Source organism: Pipistrellus kuhlii, unplaced genomic scaffold, assembly GCF_014108245.1.
Source record: "Pipistrellus kuhlii isolate mPipKuh1 unplaced genomic scaffold, mPipKuh1.p scaffold_m20_p_8, whole genome shotgun sequence".
Classification (NCBI taxonomy): Eukaryota; Metazoa; Chordata; class Mammalia; order Chiroptera; family Vespertilionidae; genus Pipistrellus; species Pipistrellus kuhlii.
The window spans coordinates 4,033,187-4,047,770 of NW_023425584.1; the positions used below are offsets into that span (position 1 = coordinate 4,033,187).

Here is a 14,584-nt window from a genome sequence, read left to right on the forward strand (position 1 = left end):
AGTTTTTATAAAAATAAACTATAACTTCCAGAAATCATCAACAATGATAAAACTTGAGCTTCTTAGCATGGAAACTGGAAAGAGCAGTATTTGAGGTTCTCTTCTATTCTGATCTTAATTCTTTGCTTAATTAATATTTAGTCATTAAGGATTGGAGACTGGCAAATTGTGTCTCACTATTGCTTTCCTCATCCCCATATGTTCAGCTTTTTATTACATTCACACTAAATTTTGGTGCCTTCCAGCACATTGGTGGCAGGCACCCTCTGGAACACTAGGCAATAATTTAGTCAGTGCAATCAGATCTCTGACTTTCAACTGATACTCAGTTGAAAAGTCTCTTGTTCTCTTGCTACATAGGTATTTTTAAATGTATTTATAACAAAGTGGTTTTCATATCCAGGCTTAGAAGATCACCACTATATAATACCTTAAATTGTTCTCTCTCCACTGCTTGGAACTTTTCAGAACTGTGTCCCCAAATACATGGATACTGGGCCAGGCAACTCAGGGAATCAGTACAGCTGTTCCCACTGTAGGATAATAGTCATTCTCTTTCTCCCCCAATTTGCAGGAAGGGTGTAAGGAAACCCATTCTTTGTGTGCCTGGGAGAATTGTGCCTATTTTCCAGTCTTTTAGAGAAAATTTCAACGTATAAATTACTAATATGAAAGATTTACTGATGTCACTTTAACATCAGCAGTGAGACCAAACGATGAAATGTTGCTCTATACTTTAGTGCTTTCCTGTTCACTGTTACCTTAGTTATGCTGGATGAGCATTTTCCTCTCTCCTCTCACCTAGCAGAGGCAAATTGAGAACCATCCGCAGACTCGATTATAGAGGACTGAAAAATCCAGTGAGATAACGTGATTCTTTTCTACTGTGACTGAACCAAGCTGCCAAGGATTATATTTAACTTGGAGCCTTTTCAAGGTGGCTCCATTAGTGAGGGAAGGGGCCGCCACATGATCACTGAACCTCTGAGAATCCAAGAGATGGAAAATTAGAGGAAGAAGGCACTTACGCTGTTTGCAGCAGGGAAACAAACCTCCACACCTATTTGGATATGAAACACATTATTCATTTCAGTGGCAAAATGAGACTGCTACTTAGTCTAAAGGTAATGTTCAAAATGGCATCGAACTTCCTATAGCCTGCTAGATCCTATATAACAAAAGCTTAATGTGCTAAGCATCCAATTGACTGGTCAGCCATTCAACCAAAGCATAATATGCTAATGATATGCTAAGGCCACTCAACTACTCGCTATGACATGCACTGACCACCAGGAGGCAGACAGTCAACCAGTCACTATGATGTGCATTTACCACCAGGGGGTAGACACTTTGGTAGGTTAGCTTGCTGCTGGGCTCCAGCTGATTGGGGCTGAGCAAGACAGGCCAAACAGGCCCTGAAGCTCTCCTGCATCCCTCCCCGGCCCAGATCATGCACCGGTGGGGTACTTTGACCTGGCCTGCACCCGCTCCCAATTGGGAACCCCCCAGGGGATATTGGAGAGCTGGTTTCAGCCCGATCCTGCATGCCGGGCTGAGGAACCCCACTGGTGAATGAATTTGTGCACCAGGCCTCTAGTATAATATTTATCATCGTGACACCTATTTCTGAGAGCTTTAACTTACACTTTTTTTAATGAAATTGTTTGATTCATTGTGGCTACATTTAATTTGAGTTTGTTGATAATTGACTATAAATCCAACAGGATACAGCAGCATTAATTCCAAAGGAGTCTTTATATAATATATGGAGTTGGAGGTATGTGAAGGCTTTTAGTACACTGCCCCATCATCAAATAGTTTCCGTTCATTTGTTTGCCACATTGGATTAGCAACATCTCTCAAAGTCTGTCAATTGGGAAAAAGTGTTCAAACCTACTTTTAAGTAAATTTGGTGATATTAATAGTCTATGGTTGGTGGAAGGTCTTTTTTGTTTGTAGAAGATTTAAGCTCTCAAAAGTTTATTTTAAAGGAACATATACTTTGAATAACAAATACTGGGCATGTTTAACTAACCTAGGTGAGAAAACTATGGTGCTGTTTAATTGTAAATATATTGATATAAGATTGGACCAATACTTGATGTGTACAATTTTAGTATGTAGGATTTTGTGCTTTTTTTAAAAAAAAAGTTCAAATTTTCTCGTCTTTGCCTTTTTTGTGTGTGTTTTTTTATTGTTACTTTCTATAATAAGGGTAATTTGCCTCATTCTAATAAAACCTCTAAAAAGCTTTTTCTCTTTTTTAAAACTTCAACTCAATAAATAACTTTATTATCATCAGACTTAGAATCTGCTGTGCCAAACCATATGTGGTCATTATAGGTATGCTTTATCTTCAGCATTGAAATCTTGGCCTAAAATACATTGTTTTAAGAATCATGTTGTAGAGTCCAGTCAGGGTTTAACCATTTAAATAATAAAAAATTACTTTTTTCCCAATTAGCAAGGGAAATTAAAAAAAAAAAAAAGAATCATGTTGTAAATCAAAACTTCTAATTCAGTTTTTCAGAAGCACTGTGCTCATTTCTTACCCATTTTTTTTTTTAACAAATTGGCAGGTTTTGACAAATTTTTATGTAAAGCTAGTGGCACAAAGTCAATGTGGATTTGTGCACATTGAAAGGAAGTTAATTAGGACTATTTTAATATTGCTATTTGCCCTTTCTCTACGATAGAAGTGTCAGAGATAAAAGAAAATTAGTAAAATGTATATGAAAGTAATATATAAATTGATTTAATAAACAATAAAAGCAATAAAGATGACAAAAACAAACATAAAAACACTGATAAAAACAATGATAAATTGATTAAACTTATTCTAGTATCTCCCTGTATACCACATTAAGAGTAAAAACACTCAAGCCGAAACCGGTTTGGCTCAGTGATAGAGCGTTGGCCTGTGGACTGAGGAGTCCCGGATTCGATTCCGGTCAGGGCACATTCCCAGTTGGGAGTTGTGCAGGAGGCAGCTGATCAATGATTCTCATCGATGTTCCTCTCTGTCCCTCTTCCTCTCTGTAAAAAAATCAAAATATATTTTAAAATAAAAATAAAAACACTCAATACATTCTGTCCACACCGGCTTCTTTTGGCTTCAGTGGTACATTGTGCCAATAGTTGGTCTGTCGGCTTTCAGCTTCAGAACATCATCAAAAACGACCAAATTCACTATCAACAATGACAGACCAAACCATGAGCAATTAGTGCCAGCAAGAGCTCTCTATGTAATTGAAATATCTTTTGAGAGCCAAAATTTTTAAACTTAACCTCCTAACGCCACTTCAAAATAGACTCGCCCAGGCTGTGGTATTTTGTGTAAGAGCCACACTCAAGGGGCTGAAGAGCCGTGTGTGGCTCGCAGTTTGCCGACCACGGCTAGCACTGTGGTTCTCAAACTCGAGCATGCATTAGAATTACCTGGAAGGCTATTAAAGCACAAAGTGCTTGATTCTCCCCCGGACGCTCAAGTTAGTAGGTCTGAGTAGGGCCCAATAATTTATATTTCTCTTAAGTTCCCAGTTGCTGCTGCTGGTGGTCTTACAGGTATGAGTATATTCATCCACCTTACATTGTTTTCTTCCATAAATGAATGTATGACTCTACACCTTTGATTTTTTTTTTTTTAATGGGGACTAGTAGGTTGTCCATACAAGAAAAGATAGATTTGCTCCGTTCCTCTTACAGCTGCAATAGGGTTCCATTGTGGGGTACCACTGTGATTTCAGACACGTGGTTCTGGTGAGGTTGGCTGTTTCCAGTTTGCCACTGTGAACTGTCTGCCATGAAAGTCCTTTCCCACATGTTTGTGACTGACTGTACATCTTACTCCTGAAGAGGCTGAATTGCTAGATCAACGAGTGTATATAAACAGGAAGTAGATGCTGACTTGCCCCCAAATAGATTTGGCCAATTGAATACAATAGCAGTATGGCAGCTCTTATTTCCTTGACTGATCTTTTGGTCTTTGACAATCTAAGTGAAAATCTATGTCCTCTAAGTTTTTAATTTGTGTTTTTTCCTTGGGTAAAGGTTAGCATTTTACTGTAAATTTTAAGAACATTGGTATTTTTTTCTGGCGAATTCTCTTTATGTTTGCCCATTTCCTGGTTTGCAAGAATCTTTATATTAATGAAATTAGTAATTTTCTATCACATTGTTTTTTTATTTTTATGTAATTTATATGCAAATACTAAGTTTTTCATGGTCAGATCTATTAGTCTTATGTTTTATGACTTCTGGGTTTTCATAACTTACCTACTCTGAGACTAAACAGTTTTATTCCCATGTATTTATTTATTTTATGGTTTTATGCTGGTGCAAGGAAGGAAGTGGCAACCCAGGATTACTTTTTCCCAGCTGTCTTCCCTGCTTTTCCTGACACTACTTACTGAATAATGTTCATCTCTTTTTCCCATTGACGTTAAAACAAATCAGTCTTTATGCCAATTATTAAGACTACTATTTCAGTAGTCTTGTTAATTAGCAAATTAGTAAAATTAGTAATAGGACACATTAGTAAATAACACCTGTGTCCACCACCAACTCTCAGATGCTGTGGGTTAGTATTTTTACTTATGGGAAAAGAGAAGGGAAGAACCTGGCTGTAGCCAGTCTCCCGTGATTTCTGTCCCTGGCTCCATCCGAGCTGTTCACAGTGGTGACTGCCCAGCTCATGGCTGTCAGCATACTATTCAATAGTTGATTTGGCCTTTTCTAGTCTTTGTTTTTGCATTAGCCACCAGATAATACGGGAGGACTGAGGACTAATAGGAGAGAAGTGATTCACTTGGCTTAATTAGCTACCTCTAAAAGCTTTCCTTTTTGTGGCTGGTCCTGAGCTGGAACTATAGTCACCACCTCAGTCAGGCCTGCCATTCACCTGCCCTGCAACTGCTGGCCCCTGGCCACCCACTGTTCAGGTCCCTGAGCAAACTTTCTTTGCCGACCAAGAAATTCTAATGTAACTGTGACATAGTCATAATAGTGTTACTACCATCCAACGCGTGTGAAGGTACTTGGTCTGATAAGCTCTATCCTAAAAGCACAGTGAGTTGACTCAATGTGAAAATAATGAAACTTTTTTTAAGTATACCTACATATACATTAAAATTTTTTTTAAATTTTTTTTCATAGATTGATACTCTATGGTTGAGTGTTGCTGGCTCAATCCCCAGTGTGGGGTGTGCAGGAGGCAGCTGATCTATGATTCTCTCTCATCATTGATGTTTCTATCCCTGCCCCTTCCTTTCTGAAATTAATAAAAATATCCTGTATAATAAAAGCCTAATATGCTAAGTGTCTGGTCGTCCAGTCAAAGCATAATATGCTAATGATATGCTAAGGACGCTCAACTACTCGCTTAGGGGGCAGACACTCTGACCAGTAGATTAGCTTGCTGCTGCGGTCTGGCCAATAGGTACTGAACGAGACTGGCCGGACACACCCCAGAGCCTTCCCTCAGTCCCTCCCTGGCTGGCCAACCTCCCACGTCCCTCTCTGGCCCCAGTCGTGCATCGATGGGGTCCCTCCACCTAGTCTGCACTCTCACAATCCTGGACCCCTTGGGGGATGTCAGAGAGCCAGTTTCGGCCAGACACTGGAATGACCAGTCACTGTGACACACACTGACCACCAGGGGGCAGGTGCTCAACACAGGAGCTGTCCCCTGGTGGTCAGTGCACTCCCACAGGGGGAGCACAGCTCAGCCAGAAGCCAGGCTCCCAGCAGGCCAGTGCAGCAGTGGGATGGGAGCCTCTCCTGCCTCTTGAGGCAGCACTGAGGATGTCTGACTGCCAGCTTAGGCAAGTTTCCCACCGGGAGCGGGCCTCACCCGTCATTTAGCCATCCCCCAAGGGCTCCTGGACTGCGAGAGGGTGCAGGCTGGGTTGAGGAACCTCCTCCCCCGAGTGCAGGAATTTCATGCACCAGGCCTCTAGTGTTTTAAAAAAGTGAAACATCCACAATAAGCCTGCAACCCGGGCATGTGCCCCCACTGGGAATGGAGTTGTGACCTGGTTCAGCTGATATTCAGCTACTGAGCCACACCAGCAGGGCTGCCTGAGCAGATGTGATCTGTTTGTTTAAGCACCTGACTCGGAGAGTAAGTCAGGTTCTAGGAAGCACACAACCCCGGGATCCTTAAAAGTCACTTCCCCTGTGGTTGGAGGCACGTCACCAGTCGCCATTTTGAAGTATTGCATCCAGGTAGTTTTGGCCTAAGGATTGGGAGACCTGACGGTCTGGAAGTGTTGGACCACGAGGGGCCTAATACTGGGGAGGCACTGCCTGCTTTCAACTGCTTAGCCCCAGGAAGTGTGGGCAACTGATTGGATCCACAGGGACCGAATGAACAGGCTGATGTGAAAAGCAGCAGCAGAACTGGGACATGTGGATGGACAGAGAGAGCGGTTGCTTCGCATGGCATCCTTGTATCGTATGGAAGGTCCACAGGTTACCGGTATCAAAGTGATGAACTTACTGTCTAAAGGACACTCCTTTGGACCCTTCACATATCAAAAGGAATGTGGAGATATACTTGGGTGTTCACATTTATTTTTAAACATGCTTACAGTGATAATTCCTTATATTGTGTTTTCAGATGAATTTCTTTCAAGGAGTTCCTCTCTTGCCTCCCCACTAACGTTATGCAGTAGATTCTGAGAGCAGAGACTTTTCCTCATTCTCATTCTCTTCTTTCTGCTTCTCCTGGTACTTGTCCATGGTGGAGATGGTAAACAGCTTAAATTCCTTGTAATTCAGGTGCTTTTGTTGGGAGATAAAAAAGAAAAATTATTTCAGGAAGGACTCGATACTTTGTTTCAGATGACAGCAGGATTATAAGCATTTCTCATTTAAAAACTTGGAAACTGCCAAAGCCGGTTTGGCTCAGTGGATAGAGCGTCGGTCTGCGGACTGAGGGGTCCCAGGTTTGATTCCGGTCAAGGGCATATACCTTGGTTGCGGGCACATCCCCAGTAGGGGGGTGTGCAAGAGGTGGATGGCTGATGTTTTTCTCTCATCGACATTTCTAGCTCTCTATCTCTCTCCCTTACTCTCTGTAAAAAAATCAATAAAATATAGTAAAAAAAAATAAATAAATAAAAACTTGGAAACTTAAAGAGGCTGGTAATTAGGACAAAATTATCGTCAGATTGTAGTCGAGGAGCCAGGGACAGAGCCTCTATTGTAGACTCTGAAGGAACCCAGAGTCACTTTCTTTTACTCCCAGGCCAGACGCTCCAGGCTGGCACCTGAGGTTCAGATGTGACCCACCTTCCTCAGCCTCCCCTCCCCCTGGCTTCCCCAACGTGGACTTCCTCCCTAAATAGGCAGAATTCACAGTCTTCACCCCAGTGGTCTCTTAGATTTTGCTCCTGTGTTCTCATCACAGAATTTCTTCTTTCTACTCGCTCAGCTCTCTATGCCCTTCCCCAACACCAAACTCCTGCCATATCCTTTATAATAAAAGCCTGATATGCAAATAGACACAATGGCAGAATGACTGGTTGCTATGACATGCACTCACCACCAGGGAGCAGATGCTCACCACAGGAGTTGCCCCCAGACCGCAGACCCCAGGCCAGCCAAGACAGGTGCCAGCAGGGCCTCCCCTGCCACACACACACACACACACACACACACACACACACACATTCCCCCACTGGTCACTTCCTATAAAGGGAGGTGACCGGTGGCACAGTGATCGAGGGGCGAGGCCAGCAGGCAGGCAGTGCCAGGCTGACCAAGGTAGGTGCCAGCAGGGGGGCCTGATCACCCCACCGGTTGTCCCACAGATCAGCCCTGATTGCTGGCCAGGCCTAGAGACCCTCCCCATGCACTAATTTCATACACCGGGCCTCTAGTTAATATATTATCCTTCTCTAAGCTGTAATTTTGTATCCAAATTCTCGTATGTAGCAGTTATTCAGTCCTCTCTCTCCCATGGGCCTGTGAATCTCCAGTTTTTCTGATCCCAGTGCCATGCCATGGCATGCTGGAGCACGTTTTCTTTATTTTTTAATTTTTATCTTCACCTGAGGATATTTTTCCCATTGACTTTCAGAGAGAGGGAAAGACAGACAGAAACACCAATGTGAGAGACATACATCGACTGGTTGCCTCCTGCATGCACCCTGACCAGGAGCCTGCACCCTAGGTACGTGCCCTTGACTGGAATCAAACCCGGGACCTTTCGGACCTCAGGCCCACGTTCTGTCGACTGAGCCAAACCGGCCAGGCCCGGAGCAGGTTTCTCACTGTCCTCACTGTCCGGGCAGCGGGACGCTGTCCTCGCCTCAGGACAGGGAGCACCAGGCCCCCTGGGGGACCTGCACTCACGCAGTCCCCGGTGATGTCGAAGTCGCGGTAGAACTCCCGGAGGTCGTGCTTTTTGATGTTGAAGAGGAAGTCGTACTTTTGGAAGCTCTCCGCCCCGAGCCTCATCTCCCCGTCCAGGTCCAGCAGCTCGAACACCGGCCGCGAGTGGCGGAAGATGAACTGCTCTTCCAGGTGGTTCTGCGGGGAGAAAGGAGCCGCCCAGGAACGGCGCTGCTGGTGCCGCCTCTGTCCCCTCGCCCAGTCCCCAGAGGGCCACCGGCCGGGGCGAAGCCGCAGCCGGCTCCGGGTGGAGAGGCTGCTGCGGGCAGTGCTGCCTCGACATCTGTCCTCAGGGGAACCGAGTCGCCTGTCCTGATCATCCCACTGGACAGACCCCTGGCCACCAGAACGCCTATCCTCACCTCGACCGAAAACAATGCAGGCACAGGGCCCTTTCCACACGGAGCCAGAGGGAAACACACGGCAGAAGTGGGTGCAGGTCCGGTGGGAACCCATGCCCGTCACCCCTCCCGCCAGGAGATCCTCGGAGAGGGGGGAGGTGGCGGGGGGAGAGGCTGGGTGATGCTGGGATGGGCCACGTGGGAGCCAGGAGTGGTTCTTGCCCACACTGTCTGCCTTCCCAGTTTGCGGGAAAGGGACGAAGATGCTGGGTGCGCTCTGAATTCGGGGCCTCGTTCAGTGAGAGGCTGGGGCTGCCCCAGGGCCCGCCGACACTCACCTCGTGCGCCAGCACGATGCACACCAGCATGTAGAACTGGTCAAAGCCGATCTCGCCCACAGCCTCCCAGTCCAGCATGTTGAACACATTCATGATCTGTTTCCTGGTCCAGTTAGTCACGTGATGAAGGAAGTGGTAGAACAGCACATCTGTGGGGGGATGGTGGGGGGAGAGGGGGGAGGACAAGGAGATGGATTATTCAGAAACAGCTCCAAAGGCTAACGCACTGGGAGCCGCCTGGATGGTACTGATGTTGGAAGCCAGTGACCTGGGAAAAGCAACGATTTTCTTTTTTTCAAAATGTTTTCTTACAAACATATATATATTTTTATTGATTTCAGAGAGGGAGGGAGAGGGAGAGAGAGATGGAAACATCAATGATGAGAGAAAATCACTGATCGGCTGCCTCCTGCACGCCCCCCAGTTGGGATCGAGCCCACAACCCAGGTAAGTGCCCTTGACTGAAATCGAACCCAGGACCCTTCAGTCTGCAGGCGGACGCTCTATCCACTGAGCCAAACCAGCTACGGCTCAAAATATATTTTTTTAAACCATTTATTGATTTCAGAGAGGAAGAGAAAGAGACATCAATGATTCTTTGAGAGAGAATCACTCACCGGCTGCCTCTTGCACGCCCCCCACTGGGGATCGAGCCCGCAACCTGGGCCTGTGCCCTGACCGGGAATTGAACTGTGACCTCCTGGCTCAGAGGTCAACGCTCAACCACTGAGCCACACCGGCCCGGCTAGCAATGATACTATTTTGTTTCTGGCTTTGCCACTGCACCTCCCACGATTCCTTAAACCTTAATTGCCCTGAGCCTGAGGAAAGGCTGCACTGGAGGCTGGAGAGCGAGGGCGGAGAGGACGTGGTTTCTGACTCCGCTCCCGCACTCCACGTGCGGACAGGCGTGTGGAGGTAACCAGGCACACGCTCCCCGTACATGGAGGGAAGAGCTGATTCTCACTGGGGACCTCAGACACGTGCTTCGAGAAGCTGTCATTTCACCTGGCCCTTTCACTCGTGGAGACAAAACAAGAGAAATTTTTAAGAAATCATTCCTCTTTATATATATTATTGATTTTATTGATTTTTTTTACAGAGAGGAAGAGAGAGGGATAGAGAGTTAGAAACATCGATGAGAGAGAATCAGCTGCCTCTTGCACACCCCCTACTGGGGATGTGCCCGCAACCCAGGTACACGCCCTTGACCGGAATCGAACCCGGGACCCTTCAGTCCGCAGACCGATGCTCTATCCATTGAGCCAGACCGGTTTCGGCAATCATTCCTCTTTTGTGCTGAGCCAGCACGGCCAAAGGTGAGCTGAGAGGGGCGGTGAAGGATCGAGGTCAGACAGACGAGAGAATGAACGCTGGGTCCCGGTAGGGACGCTGCCTCTCTGATGGAGAGACAGTGACAGCGCCCACAGTGACAGCGTGTCTACTTCACAGCCAGACTCCGTGATGGGGCAAAGGGAGGGCGTGGCCAAGATGTTTACAACATCCTCTTGGGGTTCAATCCTGCTCAACTACATGCACCTGAACTCCATCAAGTCCACACCACTCAGTCACGTGGGGCCACGTGTTCCGACCGTAGGCTCAAGCTCACAGCCATGACCTTTGGCTGTCATTGCGTGGGGAGGCTCTGTCCTCCTCGCTGGGACTTGCATGTGGCTTTGCCACGAGAGGACTGTGCCCTCTCATCAGCCCGGGGCTTGAACCTGTCCAAACACTGTGGCCGCTCTGCACACGCTTCTACAAAAGCATCGCTGTGCCTCCTGCTCCTATGGAAGCGAGTGCATTTGGCTACGTGGGGAGGGCTCAGCGCGAAGGCCCCCTCTCCCGGAAGGCGCCCCCTGCGGGGACAGTGGCATCATTGCTCCCCCAGGAGCCTCGGAGAGGAGCTGTCCCTTCCAGGTAACTCCTCCGTCTTGTGAAGCACAGACTCTGACGGGGAAACGGGCGGGGATGGCCTGCCTTTCTGGCCAGCTCCGGGTGATGTGCGGCCGCTGACCACCCCAGGGGCCGCACGGTGATCCCTGACGCCACAGCCTCGCCGGTCCCAGGGTGGAGCCGGCGCCTTGGTACATGAGTGAAGGGTATTCGGTCCTACAATCAGGGATGACCATCCTGTAATTTGAAGAACAGGGAAGGCTTGTGCTGAAATCCCGCTCACTAATCATCCGTCTCGGCCTCGAAGATGAAAGGAGCGAGCCTCGGGACACGTTTATCCGGCGCTGGGCGGCTCTGCCGATCGCGGACACGCACCGCCCCGGGCACGGAGGGAGACACGGGTCGCTGTCTACGTGCGGTTTCCCCGAGCCCGCTGGCCAAGAGGCTTCCTCCTGCAGAAGACGGGCTTCACTGCACACAGAGCACTCCCACTGTGGAGTCCCAGTGCAAGCTGCTCCGGGCTCAGTGACCCAGCCACACGTCTTGGTTCGGGGGCTTCTGATGGTCTCATGATGGTCCTTCCCAGGTATGAGCATGTGGGAACAGACCATAAATATATTCCTATATAATAAAAGGCTAATATGAAAATAGAACGAATGGTAGGACAACTGAACAACCACTTGCTGTGACGTGTGCTGACCACCAGGGGGCATGTGTGGAACATGGCAGGCATTGGCCATGATGGGGTGGTGGAGCAGGTGAGTGGGGGCACCAGACCAAGGCAGGGTGCCAGTCATTGTCATCAGGCTGAGCCTCTGGTGGTTACTGACAATTCTCTGCTCCCGTGGGCCTCAGTCCTGCCCTGTGCTCGCACCTGCTGCCAGCCCCAATCACTCAGTGCCATCAGCAGGTGAGCAGTGGCTGCCAGCTCCTGAGGGCTTCTCCACCTCCCCCTGCTCCTGAGGGGCATTCGGGGCAGCATCTGCCACTCAAACCAGCCCAAATTGCTCCTCGCCATCAGTGGGTGGGAGGGGCAGCAGCAGGAACAGGGTAACCAGCAGACAGGGGATCAGGGGCCACGGTGGGAGGGTCTGTGCAGGGGAACGGCCCATAGTTCCTTTCAAGGTGCACAAATTCATGCACTGGGCCCCTAGTACATATACTGTATATATCTACAGTGATGTTTGTGCAGTTGCTCCTTGAGAGATGTTTTGGTATGGATTTAGTAGCTACTTAACAAATACCGTTTTTCATTCTTTTTAAAAAAATATATATTTTTATTGATTTCAAAGAGAAAGGGAGAGAGAGAGAGAGAAACATCATTGATGAGAGAGAATCATTGATCAGCTGCCTATTACATATCCCCTACTAGGGACTGAGCCCACAACCTGGGCATGTGCCCTGACTGGGAATTGAATTGGTTCATGGGTTGATGCTCAATCACTGAATCACACCGTCTGGGCAACAAATGCTGTTTTTACCGCAGCTGGCTCTGGCCCCCTCAAGTCTCTGGGGCCGTAGGCACACCACCGGCCCGGGAGGCAGTATCAGGGCTGGGTCGCACACTTTCCGGTAAACTATCCAGTCCCCTGTGACCAGAAGACACGCCTGCCCCTCAGGTATTGCATCATGAGGGAGGAGGGAGTTGCCAGGGAGACCAGACTCAGCAGGCATTCCCGTGAGACTAAGAGTGGGCTTTGGAGTCAGAACGCCACGGGTTTCAGCACCGGGTTTTCTGTTTACCGCTCGGTGCCCTGCAGCTGCGTCATCGCGGACTGGGTTCTTGGGGAGAGTTGGTGACTTACCCTGTGAAAATCTATGCATGACGAGAGGCACAGGTAGGAAATGACGAGGAGATGACGGTGTCCTCTAATTATATTTTAAAGATCGAATGAACTCTTAAAAATCTTTATGGAAGAAACCCCTCACTCACAAATGACCTTAGTCTCTCTCAGGTCACAGGGAATGGATAGGAAACCTTACTTATACTCAGTCCTCTAAAAACCCCTGAAGTCTTGCAACTAATCTTCTATTAGTTTGTGCACTCGCAGGCACGGTGAGGATTACCAGTACTTGTTGGTCACTCACAATTACCAAGAATTAGAAGGGACCCAGCGTATCATTTATTGGACACAAACATCTCATTTGACAGATGAGAAGTCTTGCTGCAGGGGGCTTGACCCCCAGGAATGGTTACAATGACAGTGACCCCGAGTCCTCCCCAGGTGCTGTGCATTTTCCGTACTTTCGCCTGTTTAATTGTCCTCTCCCCCAACCACAACACGGACTCCGTTATTAGAATCCTTTTACAGACGAGGAAAGGGAGACCTAAACAGGGTGCTGAGCCCAGCTGAGCGTTGACCTATGTGTGAACCAGGAGGTCTTGGTTCGAGCATGCCTGGATTGCAGGCTCGAACCCCGGTAGGGGATGTGCAGGAGGCAGCTGATGGATGATTCTCTCCCATCATTGATGTTGTTGTTGTTGTTGTTGTTTTTTTCTCTCTCTCTCCCTCTCCCTTCCTCTCTGAAATGGAAGAAAAAATTAAAATAAAGAGGGTGACAACACTCTCCAGATCTCCAAGGAGTGAGGGGCGGAGCCAGGATTTGAACCCCGAGCCTGCAGTGGTGTCCTCCTCACTGAGTTGCCACCAGGCTTCAGTGTAAGCTGGTGACTAGACACCAGGTCCCGACCCAGGAGCCGGCTGTGAGGGCACTGACCGTTGAGGGTGTGGCTGCGGTGCGCGTCCAGCAGGCGGAAGTACTCCACCAGGGCCCTGACGTTCCTCACGGACAGCAGGCAGTACAGCTTGTCCAGGTAGAGGCACCACAGGAACGACCCCGTCTTCAGCTTCATGGAGGAGCTCCTCATGCCCATGGCTCGGCAACCGGGAGGGAGCGGAGAATGCGGCCTCGGAACTAGAATGTTGGCCCCCGAGAAACTCTGCTGGGAGAGGTCTTCCTGGACCGAACAGAGTCGGAAACAGTCTAACCAGAGCGTCGTCGACCTATGAGCCTGGAGGTCACGGTTCGATTCCCGGCCAGGGCACGCGTGCCTGGGTTGAGGGGCGTGCGGGAGGCAGCCGATCAATGATTCGCTCCCTCTCCTTCCTCTCTGAAATGAATAAAAATATATAGAATATTTAATGTCAATTGTAACGGGAAGAAAATACTTATGGCCCTGGCTGGTTTGGTTCAAGTATCAAGCATCGGCCTGCGGACTGAAGGATCCCAGGTTCGATTCAGGTCAAGGGCACATGCCATGGTTGTTGGCTAGAACCCCAGTACGGAGTCTGCAGGAGGCAGCTGATTAGTGATTTTCTCTCATCATTGATGTTTCTATCTCTCTCTCCCTCTCTCTTCCTCTCTGAAATCAATAAAAATGTATTTAAAAGAGAAAGATAAATTATGATGGCTTCCTCCCAGTTTTCCAGCCTTGTCCTCACCTCCTGTTAACCTGATTACCCATCCTTCTCTAAAACATGACCAGTTCTAAAAAAATAAAAATAAAAAAATAAAATAAACATGACCAGTTCTAGCCCTAACTGGTTTGGCTCAGTGGATAGAGCGTCAGCCTGTGGACTGAAGGGTCCAGGTTTGATTCAGGTCAAGGGCATG

General features: G+C 48.0%; 1 protein-coding gene across 1 annotated transcript; it reads right to left on the bottom strand.

Annotated features, from left to right (window-relative positions):
• Positions 1–6,663: 6,663 nt before the first annotated feature.
• On the bottom strand, positions 6,664–13,922 carry EFCAB9 (EF-hand calcium binding domain 9). Its single transcript, XM_036424240.1, has 4 exons — positions 13,688–13,922; positions 9,077–9,225; positions 8,359–8,535; positions 6,664–6,783 (listed from the first exon to the last, which is right to left on the bottom strand). The coding sequence occupies exons 1-4, from the start codon at positions 13,842–13,844 to the stop codon at positions 6,664–6,666; spliced, it is 603 nt and encodes a 200-aa protein (XP_036280133.1). The 5' UTR covers positions 13,845–13,922.
• Positions 13,923–14,584: the final 662 nt, after the last annotated feature.

Excerpts from the sequence above, each read along its gene's own strand:
- EFCAB9 (XM_036424240.1), bottom strand. The coding sequence starts at position 13,844 with ATGGGCATGAGGAGCTCCTCCATGAAGCTGAAGACGGGGTCGTTCCTG. Across the intron at positions 8,536-9,076 it reads GCATCGTGCTGGCGCACGAG|AACCACCTGGAAGAGCAGTT; the intron begins GTGAGTGTCGGC and ends TTCTCCCCGCAG. Across the intron at positions 6,784-8,358 it reads TCGACATCACCGGGGACTGC|CACCTGAATTACAAGGAATT; the intron begins GTGAGTGCAGGT and ends TCCCAACAAAAG.